The sequence below is a fragment of the Melanotaenia boesemani genome, chromosome 17 (assembly GCF_017639745.1).
Source record: "Melanotaenia boesemani isolate fMelBoe1 chromosome 17, fMelBoe1.pri, whole genome shotgun sequence".
Taxonomy (NCBI): Eukaryota; Metazoa; Chordata; class Actinopteri; order Atheriniformes; family Melanotaeniidae; genus Melanotaenia; species Melanotaenia boesemani.
In genome coordinates this window covers 8,973,457-8,999,453 of record NC_055698.1, presented here as the reverse complement: position 1 = coordinate 8,999,453, position 25,997 = coordinate 8,973,457, and the positions used below count along the sequence as shown (strand labels likewise).

General features: G+C 40.6%; 1 protein-coding gene across 8 annotated transcripts in view; it reads right to left on the bottom strand.

The window, feature by feature from the left end:
• Positions 1-25,997, bottom strand: part of trioa (trio Rho guanine nucleotide exchange factor a) — an 83,945-nt gene that overhangs the window by 29,861 nt on the left and 28,087 nt on the right. For all 8 annotated transcript variants that reach the window (XM_042011383.1, XM_042011378.1, XM_042011384.1 and 5 more), the window contains exons 3-16: positions 20,200-20,274; positions 16,212-16,326; positions 14,588-14,780; positions 11,647-11,751; positions 11,309-11,505; positions 9,159-9,411; positions 8,287-8,409; positions 7,617-7,808; positions 5,591-5,722; positions 4,252-4,482; positions 3,429-3,551; positions 2,520-2,711; positions 1,955-2,124; positions 214-388 (exon numbers count right to left, since the gene is read on the bottom strand). In XM_042011383.1, the coding sequence (XP_041867317.1) occupies positions 214-388; positions 1,955-2,124; positions 2,520-2,711; positions 3,429-3,551; positions 4,252-4,482; positions 5,591-5,722; positions 7,617-7,808; positions 8,287-8,409; positions 9,159-9,411; positions 11,309-11,505; positions 11,647-11,751; positions 14,588-14,780; positions 16,212-16,326; positions 20,200-20,274 (2,276 nt within the window). The remainder of the gene's footprint in view (positions 1-213; positions 389-1,954; positions 2,125-2,519; positions 2,712-3,428; positions 3,552-4,251; positions 4,483-5,590; positions 5,723-7,616; positions 7,809-8,286; positions 8,410-9,158; positions 9,412-11,308; positions 11,506-11,646; positions 11,752-14,587; positions 14,781-16,211; positions 16,327-20,199; positions 20,275-25,997) is intronic.

Here is a 25,997-nt window from a genome sequence, read left to right as displayed (position 1 = left end):
CAAATATCGCAGCTTCTGATTCATCGTGTGCACCAGTGCTTTGCCAAAATATAAAAGCAAAAATATCAAATTAAATATGAATTAAAGTTGCACCTAAAGATAGTCCTTACTAGATGGCAACCTTGAAATGTAAAACACCCAAATCAGTGGGTGATGCCACAGTTGCTACATGCATCTTGTATTTACTTCCTGTAACAGTGACCTTTAACTCACTTCAATGGCGTCTCTTTCGAAGATGCGGAGCTGCAGGAAGAGCTCCAGTTTGATCTTCCTTTCCTGGAAGAGCTCCTCCATTTGTGCCTGGGCCTCATCCAGCTGCTGGAGAACGCTCTCGATGTGGTTGATTGAGCTGTTGTGGGGCGTCTTGTTGCTGGAGATGGCAGAGTCCCTGGAACAGAAACACACTATTAAGCAATAAACCTTGGGATGCAGTTGTGTGCACTTAAAAAACTAAAATGGTTATGAAAATACCGTTGGGCATTAAGCCAACCAGGCTTAGCTGCTTTAACAACTGCAGCATGGTAAAGGCTGCAGAAAAACATGGAACAGAGGAAGAAGACAAACATTTTCCCTTTTAAAGTAGAAAACATCCCTTGTTTGTAAGTAATTCTAAACCTCCAGAGCTCACAATATGTGAATGACATCTAAAGAGTTAAATCAAAGTGGGAAAAGAAACCGGCTGCACAGCTTCTGATTCATCGATCTGACTGATGCAGCCATGCATGATGCATCAGCACACAGACACCAGGAGGCTAATTATGAGTAAACGCAGAAAGTGCAGGTGAGGTAGGTGGGCTCTTGATTGGCTTCTGGTTCACTAATCAGTGCGGCAGATGTGCCCCCCTCCAACACACATTCAAATGCACACTGATGACTGCACGTGTTCATCAGCTTGGCGCAGTCCTGCACACAGAAGAAGATGGTGTGTGGAGTTCCAGTTACCTCCCAGAGAGACTGCCATACAATTAGACACACATTTATAAAAGCTTATGTAAGAATTCACAGTGGAGCCAAAACACCAGGGAGAGAGCGATGGAGAAGAAGGGAAAAAAGGAAGAAAAAAAGAATAGAGGGGGGTGTATGATGAGGGAGGAAGAAGACGGACTGGAACATCCTCTGCATAAAAATAAAGCTGGTCAATTACATCAACCTCTTCAACACCTCCTCTTATCTTTACAGTTTTATTAGGCCAAATAAAGGATGTTTTCTTTTCTTAATATTTTACTGTCACCATCCATCACTTAACAGCAGCTGGAATTATTTCATACTGTCCTGTAGCTACATCGTTTTAGATCTAGACTAAGTGGGATCAGTTTTCTCCAGAAATTTAGAGGGGACTTCCAAGGCAGTTAAAAAAACACGCCTTTAATCTACATAAAGACGAAGGTAGTTTAAATAAATGGATCTACTGTTAAAACAGGGAAACCATGCAGTACAGCAGAATTACCTCCACAGTTCATTAAACATCTTAAAATGAGCAGTGATGGTTGTGGATTACTTCCGACTATACACAGGGAATAGAAATTAACAACGCTGGAGTAAGAAAATACTCTTCAGAAAGATATACTGTTATTTCTGGTTTTAATGATGGTGGTAGAGAACACTGGGTTGAGATCGGGAAAGACTCGATTCACATCACTTTCACCATCATTAAACTACTTAGTCGCACCCTTGTTACCCATTAATGAGGGCACAATCATCCTGGAAGAGATCACTTCCGCCAGGATAAGACCTAATTCATTATAAATCCGATCCTTTAGAACAGGGCTACTCAATTTGGTCCTACGAGGGCCGCAATCCAGCAGGTTTTCCATGTATCCCTGCACCAACACACCTGAGTCAAATTAGGTGGCTCTAACAGCCAATCAGGTTCTACACAATGACTCATTAATTTCACATGAGAAAGCCTTAATAAAGTAGGTTTCTGCTCTATCAAAGCAACTTTAATCTCTACCTGAGCTGCTGGATCAGGTCTTCTCCCTCTTTGATGACGTTGACAGTAACCTGCAGCGTGGTCTGCTGCTGTTGACTGAAACGCTTGATCAGATCCTGGACAGCTTCCACAGACTCTGCATAAACGTCATCCAGCAGCTCTTTCTGGAGGTCCTCCAGCCATGTCCACAACTACAACCATGGAGGACAGATATTAGCATTTCTGTTAGCTTAATTCAGTCAAGTTACATCGGATATTTCTGAAATTTGTCATATCTAAGCAGATTAGTGTGAAATATTCAAGAAAAACATAAATGTGTGTGTTTTGCAACTACAAAAGCTAATTATAAACAGCCACCCTAATGTGGTTCACATATAAACTCTGTCCAGAACCATTACAGAAACATCCTGAATTTGATCAATGCTCATTATTTTCTGAATAACTGGATTAAAAATAAAATATACACAACACTCCATTTCATCTGGTGATTATGTCCCTAATGCTCAGAAAGCCCTGTAAAAGCTCTCAACCACACAAGCATGCAGCCCACCATCTACTTCAGGATTACGTCATCCTCTCAGCCCACCTCTTTGACGTGCGTGTGAAAGGCGACAGACATGTCCAGCAGGACTTTGCGTTGCTCCACGCGGCGAACAAAGTCTTGAATTCTGTCTTCAAGCTGGTGGGCGGCCTGGTAGATCTCCTCTGGGTCGCACTCTCCCGTCTGGGCCAGCTGCTCGGCCGCCTCCAGGAGCTTGTCTGCATTGGTGTATGTGTTCTACACAGAGGCCAGAGACAGGCAGTGAGATGGATTAGTTCAAGAGGGCACTGTAAAGTGAGCTAAATGTATTTGGAAGAAGAAAGAGAAACCGTAGCGACAGGGGCAAAACGAAAAACAGGACATAAGAGGACAAGTGCCCTTATAGCTGAGCAACAGAGAGAAAGGTGGTGAAAGGAAATAAATACAGAAAGATATTCAGCTAGAAACAAATGACTTCATTATGTATGGTATGTAAAGTTGGTCCAGGTCATGAAGAATTCTCACAGTTTAAGTAGATTTGTGAAAATGTAATATTTTCGATGAAGCTCCTAACAGTAGAATAGATTTTAACTACTTTAATTAAGCAGATCTCTACTATTCAGATTGCATTCAATTTTAAAAGTTATACATCTATTTTTATAAAAATCCAAATAATGCATGACTAAAGGTATTAATAATATTGAGAAAGTAAATACTTCTTTGTTTCCTCCAATGTAGAGAAGAAGTAATTTAAGGCAGCACTGAAATACACAGTGTGTTCCTTGTGTACCTTTTGTACCACACAAAGAGAAGACCTTCGAGTCAATCAATTATTAAACGAGGGAAAACACAGTTAAATTGCTGTTAAAGTTTTTCTCTTGTAGTTGTAATTTTTTTTATAAAATCCCATAATTAATTTTAGCAAATTTTTCACAAGGGTCTAATCCTACCAGAGAATGACAGAGACCAACCTACCTGTGCCACTTCCTCAAAGTCCTCGTGGCGTTTCTGTAGAGCTCGGGCTCGATGGAGGGACTTTCCCACACCTGTGTGTTTACTGAGGAAGGCCTCACCATGGTTTTCTATCCAGTCCAAAACCTGTGAAGAAAGACATCATTCCCTCAAAAAGAGACCGACAGTGGGGAAATGGGAAGCCACAAGGGGGCACTCAGAGGTGAAAGCTGAGCCACGAGCTTCAAGATCATTTTAAACTAAAGGTTCAAGCGAAGGGGATGACATAAATGATGTTCAGCACTGTAGGAGACAGAGCTGAGCCCGTCTACATACACTCCCTTCCCTGCATTTTGTACTTCACGGCATGAATGGATGAACACCATCTGCATGGACATATGACCCAGTTCAGTTACCATAGCAACAGTTGCCATGTCAACAGTCAGGAATGCCCATGATTTTTGGACAGCAACTGTATTATTATATTGGAGCATATAATTACTACATGCTCTTTGTATTTGTTTTATATTTGCCTTTACTCTGCAGAGAGCATGTACATTTTAAATATTCAGTGTTCCCATCCACGCCAACACGTGACAGGCAAACAAGCAAAGTTCCAGCAACTTGCTCAAGGACATCACACTAGGAGACATTACTGCGGCTGCAAGCAAACCCTCTATTAAGCTTCTACACAGTATGCAAAAACATATCATTTTCAGATTACTATCCAACCTTTGTGTCATAATGAAAAAAACAAACCTGACAATGGCATGCAATCTTGGAGTTAAAAGGGATGCATGCACATAAATAAAAAGCATGTACATCACATGTGTGTGTTTGTGTCTACCTGTTGGACATCCTGTTGAAAGACACAGAGCTGCAAACGCTGGTGCAGCCGCACTTTACGGTGCTGCCAAATGTTCTCCAGCTGTCTCTGGTGGTGCAGCACCTCGTGGATGATGTCCAGGACGTGGTGCACCGCCTTGGAGTAGTTCGCTGATGCCGTTAGTGAGTCAGCACTGCCAGGGGTCAAAGGTCGCTGCAATTTGTCCAACAGGCCTTTTCCGTCTTGGCTAACCTGAAGTAGTTTTAGACATTTTCACTTACTTTACTATATGGAAATCTTCTGATACACAATTCTGGCATATTTAGAATATTAAAGAGAGAAAGGTCTTAAACCATGATATTCTTGCTTCTATAACATTTGAATGTTAACTTCAACCCTTTAAAATGACAGTTTCAGTAAAATGGCTAATTTGGAGACCTTGACTGAACTGAGAAAAAAAAAAAATCTCTAATTTTGTTCTGCTTCACTTTATCAGAGTTGCAGAGATACTTTTTTCACTTAATGAACTCTGATTTGATAAAGGTTTAGAGCTGCAGCTGCATCATTTAAAGGGACATTCATATTCATCTGGAAAGCAAAGGAACGTCTGAAACTTTTTCATTTGTGTTATGTTCCATCTTCATCTAATGTTCACTATTAACCCATATACTAATATATACATAGCATCACAAGGTTTCCTTTTACTATGACTCCAAATGTATTCAAACCTTGGGGTTGCGGAGATATAATAATTTAATTGGGGCTATGCAATTTTTGAGCAGTGGTCTAAATAACAGGAACAGAAGGAGTCAAAGGTTTAAAGAGCTCATATCATTATTATAAGCAGATTCGTAGTCTTGTGCTGGGGTTTAACTAGACCAGGGGTAGCCAACGTTGGTCCTCAAGGGCCCCAATCCGGCAGGTTTTCCAGATTTCCATGCTCCAACACACCTGACTTAAACTAACCAGTCATTGTGGAGATCCTTATAGGCTGTTGGATCCATTTAATTTGAGTCAGGTGTGCTGGAGCAGGGAAATCTGGAAAACCTGCCGGATTGGGGCCCTCAAGAACCAACGTTGGCCACCCCTGCACTAGACATTTACAGACAAAACATTTTCCTTACAAACTACATTGCTGCTGTCAATGCTACCTCTTGACTTCTTTGTCATAAAACACTTGACGGTCCCCAAAAAGTGCAGTCTGCTCTGACTGGTCAATAAACACAGGGTTTTAGACTCTGCTCATTCCTTGTTTGCAGCACGTCAAACGAGAACTTAACAGATGCTATGCAAAAATGTTTATTGTCACATTATTACTGTGTGTAAAGGAAAAAAAAAGTCTTTTCTTTAGTGATTTTACCTCGGAGTAGGCAGCGGTGATGTGTTCATACAGGCCTTGGTGATGGTGAATGGCATCTTCAAGGTCTTGCAATTCAGAGGGCAAATCCACCTCACTGCACGCCTTACACCACGAATCCACATTACTCATGTACTGCAGGAGAAACACACACACACAAATTTTGTCAGAGAGTGGTGCTCATCACATTCTAGTCAGACATTGTAAAGTAAACCAGACATCGGCTTATTATTTCTGAGCTTCTTAAAGTGTCTGCTTAGTTATACGCACACTTAAGACTTCAGGAGAAAAATATACTGTTGTGCCCCCCCACTGCAGGAGGGATGAAAAACAAAACAACCAGAACGGCCTTAAAGTAGAAGTGACTTTTTCCTCATTACTGCTTTCTAAACATCTCTGCCGCAATAATTGGAATAGAATACACAAGCATTTACGTGGAGGTAAAAAGCAAAATAAAAAAAGTTGGGGTTCAATTTCAGCTAAAAAAAACATGAAAGGCTGGTCTGATGACTTCAATATTCCAGGTTGGAAAAGTTGCATCACCCATGTTTCCATGCTGGGATTCAGCACATGTGCTTTTTAAGGCCATGCATCACTCCACGGTGGTCCGAATAATGAACACAGACTGAAACAACAGCAGATAACAAATACCCTGCTTATATTTTACATATATTTATGTAAATAAATGTTAATGCCATGCAGACATTGGATTTTACAGATATAATTATGCCAAATGGATACTTAACAAACAACAAAGTGTGTATATGTGTTCTAGTGTATGAATAAGGAACGTGAAGGTCAACACTTCAACTGCCTATCAGAGCACGTCTAAGTGAGCTTACCTGAACCCAGCTCCCTTTAAAGCTGACTTCGAGAAACTGACCATTTTCTGAAAATATTACTACTAACATTATTTGTATAGAACATTTCTTCATAAAAAAAAGTTTAGGAATACAAGAAATAAAAATGAAGAATTTCTTTATATTGTCAAAATTACAGGAAAAGACAATAAGCTCAGTGCAGTTTGATCAAAATAAACCATAATAAAAGCATTTTAAGAGGCAAAGCAGAAGTTTTAACCACATATGTAAAGGCAGGTGCAGACTAAAGTCAGCAGTTTCATACAGTCTGGGCTCTGATATAAAGACCAGATTCCCCTTTATTACATAGTAAGACTTTTTACCTTCGAAAGGTTAAGTTTCACAGAACAGAAAGCACAGATGCAAAAGTGAACATAAGCATGTAACTAAAATAAAACAGAGAAACACGTTATCAAAGCTTTCTGTACCTCAAAGCAATTAATAAATGCAGACATTTCTGAGTATGCAAAAATACGCACATTAGAAAAAAAGTACATCAAAACAATTTGCATGCTGAGAATTAAAAGCAATGGCATGAATACAGGAAACACTAGCAGGAGGATTTAGGCACCCTGATCATTTTAAGTTACACAACATGTGTTAAGCTTGGTTCTCAAGTAGAGATGCTCTTTGTATCATGTACCCAGACTGTGGGTCCACAAGACAGGAGCTCAATACTGGAACTAAAGATTCTGCCTCCCATTCTAGCTCTGGAAACTCTTGGGTATTAGGGGATAAGTAAAAACAGCACGGCCATTTTTATGAGTGAAAAGATGAATGGGGTCATATCTGTATGGTAAAAAATAAGCTAAAGCTAGCAGCAGGTTTAATATTTGTCTTAGCCTGATGTTTGAAAAAAGGTAGTTCTGCTTCTTTTTTTAAATCTCAACAACAGAGTAGAAAACAATTACAAATAAGCTGGACTCTTTAATTCCTCTAGTAGCTTTGTGGTATAATGGCAGTAGTGAGAATCATGACTTCCTTAAACCCAGAATACAGATCCATGGACCCCATGTGATGATGTTTTTTCCTGCCATCAAAAACAACTTCAATGTTTATGTTTTATGCATCCGGGAGAAGTCAGTTACTATGAGATTATGCAAATCCTGCCATTTAACTCAAATGATAAAATGAATCAAAAACACAGCACGTCGCTCTGCCAGACTTACCTGGTCACATTTCTGGTGAAAGCTGGCTGACATCTCTAAAATTGTGCTGCGTTCATCCAGGGCAGCGGCAAACGCCTTCCACTCCTGCTCCAGCTGGCCTGAGATCTGCTTGATCTGCTGGGAGGCGTAGTGACCCGACTCCAGCAGGCGCTTGCCGACCGACACGATCCGATTGATGTTAACATACACATTCTGTCCAGAAGAACACGGGGGGTGGGGGAGAGTTAAACAAAGGAAGGGGGATAAATTGTGCAATAATTAATTTAAAAAATGTTTAAATTCAACCAGTAGGGAGATAGTTTTGAGGAAAATATAAAGTGACGGCTGACGGTAAAAAGAGGGGAGAGTGAGGCAGAGGCTGTTGGACATTGTGTCTCATCCATGAGCAGAAACTAGAGGCTTGATAGATTCCTCACCTCACAGTTTCATAATAGTTATGTAAGGCTGACAGTGGATAGAGAATAGGATTACTTAATACCTTGTTGTGCTGCTGTGATTATGCAGAAAATGTGCGCAGAAGCACAGGCTGCTCTAAACAAACACTCAAACACAGGACTAGAGGTTGATGCTAAGTGCATTAACTATATGATTGTGTGCTTTGGGGGCATGAACTTGAGCCCAAGTGGGCGGTAAAGCATTACCTCCTGCTGCGCATCTGTGTGTGTCTTACCATGCAGTTCATTGCAAAGTGGTTGTGCTGGGTTTGCAGCTCCACGGCTTGGGGGTGGTTCTTGCCAATCTCTGTGTAGCCTGCCAGGAACAAACCCTTGTTGTGCAGGATCCAGTCAAACATCTGAGGAATGAGGGTGTCAAGTAAGAGAGGAGAGCGAAGAAGTTAGCAAACCATATGAAATATACACACACACACACATAGGTACAGGTTCATTAGTAACTTTTACAGTTCACTGCAAGAGCAGGTACAAACACACAGCTGGGGCTCGGCCATGTGGGGAAAACTGTGTGTGTTTGTGCACTGCCGCAGTGTTCAGATAGTTGTCATCTTTCCAGGCCGGGGTACAGCGAAATGGACTGCTTCTGTTAGGAGAAACCTCTCAGGCTCTCCTAGAGAGCAACTTGTGGCCTATGGTGTCCTAGCAACAAGCTCCTACTACTGCAGTGTATCCAAGACTGCAGCTCTCTCTGTTGCTGCAGCCCGCTATTTTATTCTACTCACTCAAACAGGGATCTCTGGATTTCTCCCCTTGTCGTTTTCAATTTTGTGCTGCAGCTGTCATTGCCTGAGCTGTCATGTTGGCAGCCAGAGACGGCGACCACGTACCTGCACAGCTAGCTCCGTCCTCCCACCCAGTTATATTCTCCAGTGCTGCAGAAGATGAATTTGTTTGATAAAGTTTAGTGCACTGCTTAATGGCTAAAATAAAAAGGATTCCAGGTCATGTGATCTACACAAACAGCATCAATCGATGCTTCGCAGTGGGTGTAATTAGGTTTTGTTTATTATTGGCAGATGCTTGGCAGTGATCACCAGCTGTATTTATAGATTAACGCTACCATCACAGCTCATTCCCAACGTGAACTGACCTTCTCCGCATCCTGCTCGAACAGGCGGAGCTGGAAGCACTGATCCAGCTGGAGCTTGCGGACGTGCCAGGACTGGTGCAGATGCTGTCGCGTGGAGTGCAGCTTGTCCAGCAGCTGGGTGATCCGAGGCACCAGGCCCTGGGTGTCGGCGTTGCAAATGCCACCGCTGCTACTGCTGCTGCCGCCGCCGCTGCCGCCACTGCTGCCGTTGCGGTTAGAGAAGGACTCGCTGCTCTGAATGCGCTGGAGCAACCTGGAGGGCAGATTTTAATGCTTTTGTTAATATCACAGGTGCAAAACCAGGTTTGTGTGATTAGCTTTCATCTGCAGGATTTTACATTTAAATCTGCCAGAAATATGATGAATGAGGAAACTCTGACATCAACAGACATGTTACCAGAAGAAAAAAAAAATCATAATAAAAGTGATTTGATCAGAAATTTTAGCAAGGCATGAAGTTTTTAATCACGATGTTGACATCAGTAAAGTGTAGCAACCATCTATTAGAACAAGTACTTAGTCTTAACAATGTTGAGGTGGGTGTTTTACACCAACGCAGCATCCAGTCAAGCACCAGGAACCATGGTTTCCCAGCAGAACATGGATTTTTAACAAGATGAGAATTGTTTTAACTGAACCTGCCAGTGGCATAAATGCTGTGGTCATGTTAACAGCCTGCAGGAACAATCAGGTTATAACATTCATAACATTGTGCTTTATGACCTATTAATTATTGACAGGTAAAGTTTTGTTTGTATATCCACTTCTTTTTTTTCTTGTTTTCACTTTATCATCTCATAACAGTTCATTAAATAAAAATGGTAACAAACGTAGTAAATAATGTAAAATTTGCTTAAATATCTTAGAAAATAATTTTTTTCTTAATATCTTATACATCCACCTTTTTGAAAGACAAAAGTTCAGTTACTATTTCTATTCTATTTCTATTTAAGTCTCGCGGAATGATGGAGTATGTTTATTATAGCTCTTCTCTATCATCATCTTCTGCTAAACTTCTTGTGCTGATGACTGACAATCAGCACAAGAAGACTGCCTGACAATCTTGTCAGCCAGTATATACCAGTATGGCTACATTTACACAGTTTAACTTGGCTACTTAATTGGACCAACTTTGTCCACTTGTTCCACTGTAGGGAAATGAATAAATGATGCTGTGAAATGTGTGAGAAAATGTTCGTGACATTCAGCTGTTCCTAACTGTCTCTCATTGTACATGTAAATACAGCCGAAAGCGGAAGTTACTGGATTCCAGACTGCATTATCAGGGTGTGTTCATCTGGTTTTGAGAGCTTAACGTGATAACACGCATTTTAAAAGTTCAATTTAGGTCTGAGTAACACAATAATTAGTTTTTATTATTAATGTTACTGTCGTCTCCACAGCTCCTCCTGCAGTCCCCCATCATTTCACACTGTCCTAAACAGGTTCATGACATGCTACACAAACATGAAGAAACAGATTATCTGTGTGTTATCTGACCAAAGGATGCAGTCAAAATGGATGCATCTTTAACAAAGTTTAATTTTGCCTGGTTTTCTCCTGGCATCGCAGAGTTTTGCCTTGCACTCTTTGAACTGTCAAAGTTCAATACTTATTCATACAGCGGCTTCGGTGTCAAGCTGAACATCCTTTGCAGGTTTGTTTTGCAGCAGCAGATTGTGCATGAAGTTTCCACTGAGTTTAGTTTTCTTCCTGTATTCTTTCCCATCTTTGTGAAATCTCACAGCTGTTCTAATAATTCTTCAGTGTAGAGTAATGATGCAAAGATGCACAGAAAACCAACTAAGTCCTGGTCTTAAAGTCAAATTATATTATACACACACACACACACACACACATATATATATTGTTTTTGTTTTCATGCAAAAGATTATTAGGAATCACTATTGTGTTTAGGTATCTATCTATCTCTCTATCTATAATTTTTTTTACATTGAGCTTCTATTTTCTTCCTATGTTTCTTTTTTATATGTTTAAATACCTTATTTTAGATTTTTTTAAGATGACAGGTCTATACTCGAGTGTTTACTGTAATTACAATAACAATTAGGGCATCTGAAAGTGTTCCTTTTTAAAATGGTTGAAAAATTAAAGTATGCAAAAGACCATCCAGGCAGATTTATCTTTACCTCTGTCCTTCAGTGTCCAGCTCTTCTATAGGAGCTTTTATGACCTTCTTCTTGAGTGTGGCATGCTCCTCCACCATCTGTCTGGCTCCTTCTAGATCTTGGGGAAAGTCCTTTCTCGACACGGTTTCCTGCATCTCCTCTAACCGAGCCAACATCTGTGTGGCGTGACCGGAGAACTCCTCGAAGGCCACCCTCACCTGGAAAAAGCCACCAACAAAACACCTGAGTAACAGACCATGAAGTTCTCTCCTGATCCTCAATAGTCTAAAGAAGGCTGTTTCTGCTCTACATCCAAACTTTAATGGGAGATTTTCTGCATCACTGTGAGTCAGTTTCACCTCTATCCACTCTTCGTGGTTGTAGTCCAGGCTGCCGTCAAAGTCTGCCGTCAGCTGGGAGGGATCCACGACTTTGGTCAGGCCCTCTAGTGACACCATGGTGGTCTGGTGAAGTAAAGTTGACAGACATGACAACGTCACATAAGAGAACTCAAATCCTGCCCAAAACCTGCATATTACAGTATCAATTTCAAAGATACACCGAGGAAATGTTTCCTTGCTTGGTTTCATTGCCTCTGTTTCTGCTGAGCCACCTCCGCATAACACCCCCACACACATGGCCAGAGATGGATGGAGACAAAGTGGTAGCGAGGATAAGCTTTGTGCAGGAAAAACAATGCAGAGACGCACCATCGTCCTCAAAGAGGCACGAGAAAATACTGACACGGTCTCATGATGACAAGCAGCTTTCCTCGAACTGAATCAGGAGATTTATAGACACAAATAAAACACTGAAGCTAATTCTGAATTTCATTTTAGTGTGAATTTAACACAAGGTTAGGAGTGATTTTTTTGTTTTTGTTTTTTAAATATAGCAGGCCAAGAGAGTATTCTTGAACCACACAGAAGCAAACACACACACTCAGTAAAGAGACACTTAATTTGCATGCTGGAAACACACATGCTTGGAGCAGCTGTTGTCCTGGCAACAGTCCTGATCGATTTTACTGGAACAACTTAAATTTATACTGCTCTTGTTCAGTCCTACGTTTATATTGATTTAATACAAAGATGAAACAAATGATGGACACAGTTATGGCCTCGCTTTGCTTTGTGCAGAAGCATCTTTTCGTTTATGTTTGCAGGACTTCTTGTGATGACAGATTCCGGTTTAATCCAAAGAATTCCATCTTTTCTTTTTCACACAAATTTCCAGTCACTCTTGTAATCCATCATTCCTTTGATAAATTTAGTTCATCCAGTTCCAGAGTCACCAAAGCAGTCCCACAGCATGATGGAACCTCCACCATGTTTCATTAGAAGTTCCCTTAGGAGCTTCATTTCATCAGCTGACCGTCTTGTGGAGCTCCTGTTACTACCACTTTATCCTGACTAGAGTGTTTGCTTATATAGCAGAGTCTCTGCACACATTAATCCTGCTTTTTTTGTGCCTTTTTCCAGTAATCCTCTGCCTCGCGTGGTTCAATATGAAGTATGGTACCAGCTGACGCCACCACTCCACATTATTTGAGGTCAGCCTGAAACTCTTCAGATGTTCTAATGTGGTGTTTTTTTTTTCGTCCACAATCCATACGAGTTTATTCTTACCACTACATCCTGGAGCCATCTTTAGACTTCTATGACAACGAAACTCTATTACAACATAATAAAGGATTTCACCAGGAGTTTTGGGGCTTTTTGGTGATCGCCTTTTAGTGTTTGGAACGATGTTACTGATGAAGCTGTGATGCTCTCAGCTATTCTTTCCTCACCGTTTTGGGAAAAAAGCTGGAAATGTTTAGTCCTTTAGCCTGCAAAACCATCACTCGGTTAATTAAAGATCCGGCAAATGTTAAAAATGAATCACAGTTGAGTCTTTTCTAAGCTAAACAAAAATGTGTTGTAATTGTTATAATAAGTACATAGACAGTTTATTTCAAACATGTTCTGACATTTACAGCATTTACATGCTCATTTTTCCTTCTCCTCACGTGCCTGAAAAGAAGTACGCAGAAGCATTAGGTTATATGTCCCAACCCCGTGTCTATAACACTCATTTCAAATCTTCTATTTCACCATAGATGATTCCCGGCTTTAAACACAGTCTACTTACATTTAATGTCTTTGTTAAACTGCTTCATAATTTTACCCCTGATATGGAATCACATACTTTTTATAGTTGTCCTGATATGCTGCATTTTTAAATTAAGTCTTCCTCTAAAATCATAACTCCCATCTCTTTCTGAAAACAAATTATGTAATTTGGAAGTAAATTTTCTCTTAAGAATTTCCACAATCAGATGTGGCAAATTTGGAGCTTATATTTCTAAAAGTAATAAATGTTAAATGTTCCTATCATAGTGAAAAAAAAATGTATGCATTTATTTATCATGATTTTCAGTTTTCTTTTGCTTTTTTAAGTACAAATAATCCTGAGCAGGCCTGTGCAAATGGACCACGTCCAATCGATGCTCATGTGACATGCCGGGGCATCTAGTGGATATAATTGCACCCTGCCCTGCAGCTGCGCTTCCATTCAAATGATCAATATGATATCATCAGCCTACAGCGGACCTGTGTGAGTAATCAAAGTCATTAGCACTCACAGCTTTAAATCAGAGGGAGGGGTGGAGCGCTCAATATCAGAAACATACTGTACAGAAATCCAAACACAATGTACAAAATAAACCCAGAAAAAAACACGACATGTTCACGGTGCAGCGCACAAGCTTACGACAACTCATTTTCCACAAACAAGGTTGTTCAAAGCCTTATGAAGTTGTTATTGAATTCTCATCCTCATCTATGTTTGTTGTGCACAGGACTGTAAGAACAAACCTGCTGTCCGTTGATAACCAAGGACTTGTGGGAGAATAAAAATATGCCTGCTTTTCAGAACATACCATTAAATGAGCTGTGAAAATGTGTTTAACGCTTGACTGACAGAGTCACAAATGATCTGCTGTGGGCAGCTTTTAGGTCCAACACGATGACATTTTTCCTCTGGCAGACAACCGGGCGGTGATGTACGCATGCAAAGCAGCAGGGAAAAGAAAATAATGAAATGTGCTGACAATGAGCAGCTGAGTGGGGGGGCGGCGATTGATATCGCAGCTTAGCTGACAGCAAACTGGGAGAGAATGTTTTATTCCCACGTTAATTAAAGCATCCCATAAGCAATGGTTTTAGCTTTGACGTAATTAGTCATGTTGTGTGTTTTTTTTTTATTGTTATTGAGCTTTTGTAATTTGACAAAGCTGAGTGAAGAACGAAATCCTACCTCGAATTCGAACTTTGAGCTGCCGAAGTTGGTCCTCTGCTTCTGCCAGAAGTTGTCCGGTTTGATGATGAGCGCGACGTGGATGCAGGACGGGAACGACTCCTGCAGGATCTTCAACAGAGGCTTGATGCTGTCCCACTTAGAGCCTCGCATATCAACAATGACCGTGAAGCCATGTTTACACACCTCCTCGCTGGGATGGATGAGCATGGAGGTCAGCGCGAGTGGGAGGAATTAAAGAGGAGAAATATCAAGGGAGGGAGGGGTTAGGGAGAGATTGGAGGGTATAATCCACAGAGAAAGAGAGGAGACAGATGACGGGCGTGGGAAAAGGATGAGAGAGGGATGATGGAAAGAGAGAGAGAGAGAGAGAGAGAGAGAGAGAGAGAAAAGGGAAGGAAGATGGAGACAGGAGAGGAAGAGAGGGGGAAAAGGGAGGAAAGAAGAGAGGAACAAACAAACAGTGAGATGACGCATTTTTCTATACTGTGAGCCGCCTACGCAGCAAACACACATCCCACACACACACCCACCCACACGGGCTCAACACACACAAGCGCACACACACACAAACCTGTGACAAATGACTCACAAATGTGCGCTTTAATGCAAAAACACAAATCAGCACATTTGTGCAATCAGCAACCTCTGTTCCCTGTGGAGCCATGTTTTGGATGGCATCATTATAGCATAACCCCACACACACACACACACACACACACACAGAGACACATCTTCACATGAAACCAAAACCCGCCAAAAGTCTCTAAAATCTTCTAAATATGAACTTCCTCACTTTTGACTGCTTTACAAGAGTTGTTTTCATATCCCTCCATCTCTGCATCTCTAACTCTTCCATCCATTTTCAAGCCTCTTTCTCCCTGTCAATGGACGCCCAGCAGACAGCTGTACAGATGTTGCCTTACCACAAACAAAACATCTTTTAGTCACCAAAACAACTAACAACACGATAGATTTTAAACCTGAAACATGTCACGATGATGAGGAAGTTTCTAAGGTTTCATGGACGTGAGAAAGTCAAAATGATCATCAACCAAATGGAGACGAGCGCGGACCGAAGCAAAGCGTTGTTAAAGACAAATGAATGGAGGTTAGGAGGAAAATGGAGTAAAGGGAGAGGAGGACAGATGTTTTACCTGGGAGGTGAGGAGCAACCACCGCTGCTGATGCTGCTGCTGCTGCACTGCCTCGGCTACTGCGACACTTTGTTTTGCTTTCACACACTCGCTCGCTCCCTCGCACACACCTCCTCACACATGCGCTCTCCGTCTCGTCTGTTTTAATTCCCCCCTCCATCCCTTCCCCCACTCCCTTCTGCTTTCTCTCTCCCTCTCCGCTGATATCTTTTTCCTTCTGTCATTTCTCCTATACGTCCCCCTCAGCTCAGCCCCCCCCCTTCAGCTTCAGCATCACTCTTTTCTCTGTAGCCGAGTTCTAGCGGGCGAGAAGCTGAGGCGAGTTAACTGCTTCTGTCTCACCGCTCACATGCTCGTTTCAGCTCTGTCACGTGTTTTCTTCTGCAGCTTCATCAACACGCTCTGGGGGGTTGTTTTGATTTGAGCCACTAATTCTCCCGTTTACAGTAATAAAATGAAAGCTTCACCTGGGGATGCCGGCGAGGTAGGCGATCAGCCTCCTCAGGTCATCTGCTCGTATTCTGTCGTGGTTGCTGCGTGATGGAAACGTTAACACTGGACCACCACGTCTGTCTCTTCCTCCTGTTGCAATACACACACCAAAAAATGGGGGAGTAATTAGAAGACTGTGCACATAAATGACTAAGATACCAACAAATGTTGTTTTAAGATGTTCGGAGATCCAAAACAAGACTGAAAGATGCTGCTAAAAGCTTTACAACGGATTTGATTTACTATTTGTTCTGTTAGAAAGCTAAAAGCTGTTGGGAGTGTTGTAATAATAGCAGACAAACTGAACACTATTTTTAAGAAAGGTTACACAGAAGAGACGATGATTGTTAAACTTGAAATCACTGAGAAGGAAATGCTTGAGAGGAAAAATGCAACAACACACATTGTGAGCTTTACTAAGTGTTTTCTGTGTGCACCTGCCCACACTGGAGCCAGCAGCTAAATGTGTTGTGACATGTGATAAATGCCAAGTTTTGCCTGTTTCCATTTGTTTATTAGCACTGAAGCAAACTCGATGTGGTTGTTATTAACCCACTAAGACCTAACACAGTGTATGTTTGTAAAAGAAGTGGTGGGTTAACTGGTTTACAGCAAACAAACAAGGTCAGAGTGAGGCAGCATGGGCTGGATTATACACAGGCAGAGAAATGATGCAGAAAGGCCACTAATTAGAAACAAAACCTAAAGAAAGAAACACCGAAAAATAAATGAACGAAAGAATCCAGCCGAGAAAAATGGCCGATCTTCCTGGAGACACAGGATTTCCTTCCTGTGTCTCCACTGTCGCCCACCGCCCTGTGCATGGTCAGGATGGAGGACTAAATTAAAGATAAGACTTCAGTGCAGTCTGATGGTGTCCTTAGCTAGGCTATTACATTGTATGAACTGGCTTGTATAAAGACACTTACTAGAAATTGGACTAATGTGGACTCGTTTCCGTTGGGTCACAATGAATGAGCTTGGTGTTTAAGTGTGTTTAGATGACTTTGCAGTGAATTGGTACAAATACATCTATTCACCCATTTTTCTAACGCTCTTCTGTGGTCGGCAGCTTAAGCAACGAAGTCCAGCCTCCTTCTCAAAATTGACACAATACAAATAAAACTGAACTGGCCATCTCAACTGGACTGGTCATGTTTTTCTGGAGCTAAAACAGTGCGTGAGTTATTTTCTATGTCAAAATTTACAAAAACAACCATCCAAAAAAAACCATAAAAAAGTCTAAAACCACCTCAGTTAAGTTTATTATATATTCTTTTCTCTCTTTTTTTTTTTTTACTGATGCTGTACCGACTGCACTTTTATTTTTTATTTATTAAATTCTGATTTTCGATTCTTATTTAAACATTCAACTTACTGGTTTTCATCTTGGTGAATAACATACAAAATAACCTGTATATACCTGTAATAACTTGCTTTAATTGAAATATTCATAGTACAATGAAGACTACAATTTATTATTTGTTTCTTCATATTGTCCAAAATTATACCTCATGCAGGTACTTCTCTCACTGGAAGTTTCTAACTAACGTTCTCCAGGTTATCTGACACAAGTCTCTGCACAATTGCGAATCCAGTTAAAAAGAAATGACCATATGTTGCCCAATTGTGTGTTGTAAAATGTCTGCTGTGGGACTGTGTGTGTGTGAGATGACTGGTTTTCAGCAGGCTGTTTGTGTGTGATGATGATGATGAGGATGATGTGAAACTAAACAGTTCTGGCAGTACTACATCCACTATGTATCCCGAGACTGAGCATTTTGGGTTCAGGTGATGTGTAGCATTTCGATCTTCCACTGTGGAAAATGACTGGTTGCCTACTGGCAGGAGATCCTTTTAATGGCTTTACTGTTTTCATTGCTGATACTGGGACCAGCAGAGCAGCCGCAGTGGACGTCTCATTTGCAGCGCTGCAGAACAAAGAGGTTTAGGTGTTCGTTTGTCCCCACTACCATCAGACACTTCACTCTCAGTGTGTAGCACCACTCCTTTTATCCCTTTACTCTTTCTCAGGCATTTATTTATTTTTATCAACTATCTCGTCTTTTTTAGTGAGCTGCTGAATTTCCCTACCTACAGAGACTAATACAAGTATGTCTTATGTCATGCAAGGCTGCTAACTTGTGTCTAGCTGTGCATCTAGATTTCATTTTAGTCATTTTGCCTTTGCTAATTTAGCCTCTTGTGTGAAGCATGCATCTCCCATTAACCTGATCTGTAAATAAATACACTTAAAATGAACCAAAATCAGATATATATGAGCTTGAATCACAAGTTGCCAGCCGGTCAAGCAGAATTTCTGCAACAAATGATGGATGCATTTGTAAAATTAACTGAAATTAAGGACCAATTCTGGTAGGAGCATGACTGTAACAGCTGTCGAAGGAATAAAAGTCCAGTAGTTGTTTACTTAAAAGCATTAATGTTAAACTTGTGGTACAGCACAAAGTAAATACACAACTAATATAGAACAGTATCTACTCTTTATAAGTAATATAAATGAAACCTCTGTGTTGCTGTTGACACCGATGAGCCATTATAACCAGTAAAATTCTGTGATTATAACTTCTGTAAAAAGAGGCACATTTCATTTGACCTAATACGTCAAATGAAATACGTTATAAAATAATACATTTAATCCAAATGTATGCAAACTAAATTTTATGCAGGAGAGAAGGTGCAACTTTTCTAGCCTGAATCCAACATTTGAAATATCAATTTGTAATCCAGGATAGCAGAGCTCATGGTCATGTGACGAGTGAAGAGTATCTGGTTTTACAACATGTTGCTCCTGACCACTCATCGAAGTGGAGAGCTGTTTCCCCTCACACGTAAACACGGGCCGACTCAGTTCAGCTTGTAAATTGGTGAGTTCAGTTGGGTTTGCTGTGTGGCTGTAGGCTCGACCGGCCTCCTCTGGTCTCGTCAGAGGAGCAAAATCAAACGTTGACGTGGTAACAGGCAAACATGAGAGACGGCGATCACGGCCGATTTATTAAGGGGCCAGATTTGGGATAATAGGCTTAGCTCATTTACCCTACTCTTCACTGGCGGCCCCTCTGCAACGTCCCTCCCTCTTTTATTTCAAAGCCAATTACTCTGCCAGTTACTACTATGGGATGTAGTAGCTGACAGCATGTAATCTCCATGGCAACGCTGCCCTGTATCTTCCCTCTCACAATCTCTGTGATATTTATCTGAGTCATTGTCCTCATCTTTGCGTTTCTACCTGTGACCTTCACAGCAAACACAAAAGGTCCAAAAGAGGAGTCTGCACACAAAAGACAGACAGACACGCACACACACACATTTTCCTTTTGTTATTCCCTTCATTTCTGTGGACATGTGCATGAGTTTTGAATGCATCCAGATATAGGTGATAACACACATTCATGCACACACATAATAATGTTTTTGTATTATACAGATAATCCAGCTGGATGTTCTTGGCTGTCCACGTCTCCAGCTCAGCCTGCTGTGAGTTTTCTCTGGCACGACTCAAGAGTGTATGTAAGTATTTATGTGTCAGGCATGGCTGAGCCTCACTAAGAGGACGAGCAAAAACAAAGGCAGCTGCAGCTCTCGGCTTTGCAGTCCTGATGATGCTGGTTATACAAAGGACATCTGTATGTGTGTCACTGTGTGTAGTCTTCAAATATGCGTGTGAAGATGGGTCAAAGGCTAAGTGTCTGGACTTCAGCATGACCCCCAGAGTTTTTACAGGCACAACTAGTTGTTAGTATGTCCTCTGTGTCCAAGAAACAGAGGAACTACTTGTGATAAAAGCTCAAACAGAGAGTATGCAGCTTACATGTTAACTGTGCGTGCATGTGTATAGAAGCTCAGGACTTTGAAGTATACATCATGCACCCTTTATCTGCTGCGATCAGACAGTTGGGGTTGGAGGAGTTGTGATCCAAATACACTCAGACATAATCTTACCTGACAGAAAAGCAACTTTCTCTTTGAGGATGGGAAGCACTTCCATCGCTCTCATCTCCTCATTTCTCCTGTAGCCTGAGCAGAGAGAAAAGAAAGAAAAGCAGAGACAATGAGGCAGTGAGTGGAAGAATGAAAAAAAAAGACCTTCTTCATCCCTGTTCTTTGTCCGTCCAAAAAGCTGAGGCTGTATCTTTATTTGGTTTAATTTAGTCTATTTTTTTTTCCCCCAAATGAGGGTATATTTTGCATCTGCTAGTAATCTGGAGGATTACAACATTTGAACACTTGAGTGACTGAATTAAATTATTAAAAGGCTGTGTGAGACAAACCAAGGCCAGACACATAAGAAAAACAGTTTTAAGGAACTAAATTAAGACTACTGAGGTTAAATACTTGAAGTTGGAGGCTATATTCATGGATCTGGCCAATAATGACCTAAGCTGCAGAGGTGACTTAAAAGAAGGCAACTACTCATTTGGCCTATATGGTAACTAGCATGTTGCATGTTGGTAGAAGACTCAGTCGATCAGCAAAGCTGAGATTGATCTTAATTTAAAGTTAGCAACATGTAAGACCAACGCAGAAGAGAACCAGTGTAAAACAAAAACTACAAACTTTAAACAAACAAACAAAAACTACTCCAGGGCGGTAGATGCACTGATGGAACAGCAGGGTGTCTGCATCAGTTTGCAGAGGAGACTGAAATGACCATAAACCTCAGGACATCCCATCGTGACGTAACAGAAGAGCTGATTATCACTGCATTTTAAAAAAATGTATGAATTAAAAAAGATAGAAATGGCTTTACATAAGGGCAAAATCCTGCATGAATCTATTCAATAGCTAAGATTGGATCAGTGCTCCTAATTTTCAGTAAGAAACACCAGTGGGGGAAAAAAAAGTTAAACCTGTCGTTAGTCATGTCATCATCCTAATATTTAACAATGATTTTGCATACAGCATGTTTTCCTAACATCACAACACAGCTGGAATTAATTGCCCCTCTATCGTGGTTTAATAAATCCATGTGAATGCATGTTTTCAGATTTTTAAAAATGTAAACATCAACTTTCAAAGTCTTCCTGGTCTGTCTGAGGAAACCCCGGCCGGTCCATGTTTAATGGGAAACAATTTGTCAACAAAGTTTTTATTTTTACCCACTTTAGCTCTGTTTGTCTTCTCTTAGGAAAATGCCACAGATTAGTACAAATATATAAAATACTTGTTTATATCTACCCGTGTGATGAATACCACTATTGTGGGTGAACCTTTACTCAATTTCCCCTTCAAAACTGCAACACTTAAGGACTTTACATACAAGTCAGACCAGAATAAATAATAAAAACTAATTATTTTTAAATGAATTATTTGAAAGTCTCCTGCAGTAATAATGTGCACTGCTGACTGTCAGCCTGTAAATGTCACGCTGGATCTCTTGGGTGTGACGTTGATAAAGATCCCACTGTGTGGAAGGTCTGTTAGAAGTGAATGAACAGCTGTCAGAAGATATTCAATAAGTGCAAACCTGTTTAAACAGCTCCAGCACACCGACACAGAATTCCCTAATGTGATTAAACTCAGATCTAAGCTTTGCATTTGCACACAAGAGGACAGAAAGGGTCCTTCAGACAGAGAGAGGTCTGGTTTACGTGACAAATGACCCTGACATGCTACATGTGTGTTTCTTGCATGTGAGGTCAAATTGAACTAAATATTGTCTTTTATGTCAACCTAATGAACACGCTGTACTTATGTAAAACATAATGGCGGTGGATGGGAGGGGTTGAAAATATATCAGCTTGCTCCTGCTTCGCTATGCGTCACTTTAAAACTGCTGTCTGGACTTTTGTACAGAGAAGGGAACAGGCTGCTGGCTCAGACATGAAGCCGGCATGTTCAGCTGCCATCAAACTAATGGAGAGGAGGCCTTTCAGATCCCAGTCATAGCTGCCCTCTTCTCAACTGTTGACACACACACATAAACACAATTTGTTACCATGTATTAAACACTTGTTTTCCTTTATTCTTCATGTGTATGCATACCAGAATACTCACACCACTGTATCACAGTAAATTATATTTTATTCTCAGCTTTCAGCACGTTGCTGTATGTTAATGAGATGTTTACTCCTTCCACCACTGGAAGAGATGGATGAGATTCAGGAGTTGTCTCTTTTTTCTGCTTTTCTTTCTGCCTCCATTTGTCTCCTACTTAGAAAAACTAACAACAAAACTATGTTCATATATAGTCTAAATATATGCTGCACTTCCCACTGCGCTCCAACAGAGACGGTCCTCGTTCTTTTTTTAACGAAAGAGGCTGATGCAAACAGTTCTGGGAGCCACAAATCAGACAGATTTTCCCCCAATAGAGAGAGTAATGGTGTTATATCGGTCTGGAAATAACAATGCTTTTCATTACGCTTTAGCTAATATTTATTATCTAATGAATTAAAAACCTTTAATTGCATAGACTTTTATGGAAAAATGAGATGCTGGCACACAAACTGAAGCTGTAGAACATGTTAGTTTTACAGAAAGAAGTAGGTCTGGGTACCACCACGGATTTCCTGAATCAATTAGATTTGCAACAGCGTGATTAGATTTCATACCGATTCATTCACAGATATATTTATGTAACCCCAATTAACCTTGAATATTTAAGACATTTTCAGATAACTTTATCTTTTTTTTTTTAACCCAGCCCAAAAAGAAGCTATAAAAACATTATTTTTCTTAAATACTCGTGATTTTCTTTGGTACTTCTGCTTGTAAGTTATAAATTAGTTATTAACTGAAAACTGAAAACTTGTTTAAAGTTATTACAAACAAACTGATTAGCAAATATCACCTCACACCTAAAGTAAATACCAGCATGTTTATCAGTGCAGGTCATTTACAGCAGTGCTGCATTTACCGTTGCCACGTGAAGCTAAATGCTAATATCTTTGTTAATGACAAAAAGATAAGTCGGCACATTTTCACCACAGAATGATTCCTCTTCTAAAGTAACAAGCATCTTCAATCACGCCTGCTAACTACCGTCTGCTTGGCCCGCTGCCACAACGCAGGAGGAAAATCAAAGGTCAAGGAAAGAAACTTGTTGACAAGGCGACAAGCAGAAAACTGATGTGTGTGTGATAGTGTGTGAGCGCACAGTGAACGCTTTGTAGCTTAGTGAATCTACTACTGTACGGCTAAATTTAACGGTCGCTTGGTGAGGGTTCGTTCAGGGAAACAACATTCCCTGAAAACACACACTTCAAGCCATAAAACTATTTAAAACCATCTTTTTTGTACTTTAAGAGCCTGAATGAGTTTGTTTAATCCAACAAAGACACAACTTTGTTTGTTTCCGACAATCCTATAAAGTTCTAAGGGGTCAGATATCACTTTGTAATGGTCAAAACAGCTTCAACTTCCAGCAAAGTCCAGAAAAATCCTTTTTTATCTTAGATACAAACATGGTTCAACCTCAGAAACTTTGCACTGAGGTGTTTTTGGGTGAATTTCCATATATGCTCAATGAAAATAGGTACGTTTAGAGACACACACCCATCACTTTCCAGTACTCTGCAGTGCTCTGGGACCAGAGAAAGTGGCACAGCAGCTAAATATAGAGTGGCCAGGTCACACCCACACAGTGCAGAAACACAGTAGCACACACACAGGACAGGGAAGGGTTTCTGGGTAATATTTTTTTTTTTTATAAAAAAAAAAGGGGGTGGAGGGGAAAACTGTGAGCTAATGAGGGGAAAAAAGGGAACAGTGAGTGGGGTTGAGAAAAATGAAAAGAAGGGGGATAAATTTACTTCTTTACTTCTTCCCCTCTGTTTTACTTCATTACTACGTTTAAAGAACTACGAGAGGAAAGACTGCAAATTTAATTCCATTTCCATCAGGGGAAACTGAGAGATGAACAGAGAGTGTAGAAAAGAGAGACTGTGGTGATGACGCCATGGTAGATCGATAATTGCCACCCACCAAACGCCTGACAGGCAGCACCATACCTGCCAGCTGGATGAGGGCGGAGCCAGTGTGTGCGTACTGCCACTCGTGACTGGATGTCCAGCAAGTCATTCTTGATCATTCTTCCCTAAATTGTAAAAATAACAATAATAATCCATAGATTGCAGTGGATTTGGCTGGAGAAATACAGTCCATTGCCACCGCCAGCTAATGATAGACCAAAGGTCTGATGTGCTGAAGAGATCCCGGTCCAAGGTGGGCAGAGATGCAGCAATTAGGACTAATCCCGAGATTCCTGAGGGGAGATATTCCAATCCTTCAGACAACCAAAACCATCCATTTTGGTGTTGCCTACATGTCCATATGGAAAAGCTGGAGCAGATATTTCCAAGTAGAAACTGGGTTACCACTGTGGACTGTTTCACCACACACGAGCACAATCTGCGGAGCTCTGTACATCTCATGTGGCATAAGGTGAGCTGCTAATCTGCCTTTCTTTTGGAAAGGCAGGTTCCCAGAGGTAATCCTCATTGTGTAGGAGGGGCAGTAATTATAATATGCCTGCACTGCATTTATGAACCCTGAGAAGCTGCTTAGCTCAACTAGAGAAACCTGAGGTTGAGGTTTCTATCAATGCAGGAGACACTGTAACATCAACATAAACATTTACAACCTTTCCAATCCGTGTTGTCCTCACAGGGGAGTCACTCAGCAGCCAAATGCTTCAACCTACAGCTGCTGGGGTTAGAACAGCAGCATGTGGAGCAGCCTGACTGGACACAAAGTGGAAATAAAGAGAAAAACTCTGAACCCTGGAAGCCCACAGTGAGGGGATGTAGAGGTGTTTTGTTAGCAGGCTCTGGATGTATAAACATCTTTTTACAGGGAAGGAGTAATTAATAGATACAACGCTGTTTTATGATCTTTTAACACCTTCTGTCGTAGAATTGCTATGAATTTCTTTGGCCTTTTTTATTTAATTTACTATTATTTATGTATTTATTTGGTATGATCTCTTTATTGTTCTTTTAATGTATTTATTGTTATTAATCTATTTAATATTAAATTGTATTTTATTTTATTTCAGTCTTTTTGTTATTTTTTCCCCTTTTACACTATATTTATTTTGTGTTTATGTAATTGTGAATAAATTTTGGCATTGAGGAATAAAAACAAAGCTATCCCATTTTCTTTTTTATGCATCATTGAGCCAAACTCAGTCATTTCTCCTTTATTTAACCAGACAAACCTCACTGAGATTAGAAATCTCTTTTCCAAGACTGACCCAGCCAAGAACCGTTATAATGCACGTGTAAATATTGATCATATAACATATATATCTACTCGAGTGAGTGAGTGTATTGCCAAGCATATACTAGAAAACAGCTTTTAAATGGCTTTCTGCTGTAGAGACCACGAGGCATGAAAGGATTAAAGATGCCCAACAAATGAATTTAAGCTTTCTAAAAAAAAAAAAAAAAACTCCGTTAACAGTAAATCATACTATCATACACTTTGTTTTTGCCTAAAATTCATACACAGGATCTTTGTTCTTTTCTGCCCATAAAATTTCAAACAGTATTAAGACATATCTCACAAGTTACTTATCTCATTTGTTTTATAACCGATAAAACCAGGTTCTCACAACATTTTACGTCTTATTTTTATGTTTTAGGCAAATGTCCCAGATTTGAGGCAATTCCCTCAGACTCGAGGAGACGCAGCAGGGGGAATCCCAGAAAAGAAAATAACAAACAAACATATCGGACAGCATGGTGAAGAACACTGGTGGGAAAGCCTCTTTGATGTTTTCATCATGCAGAGAGTCT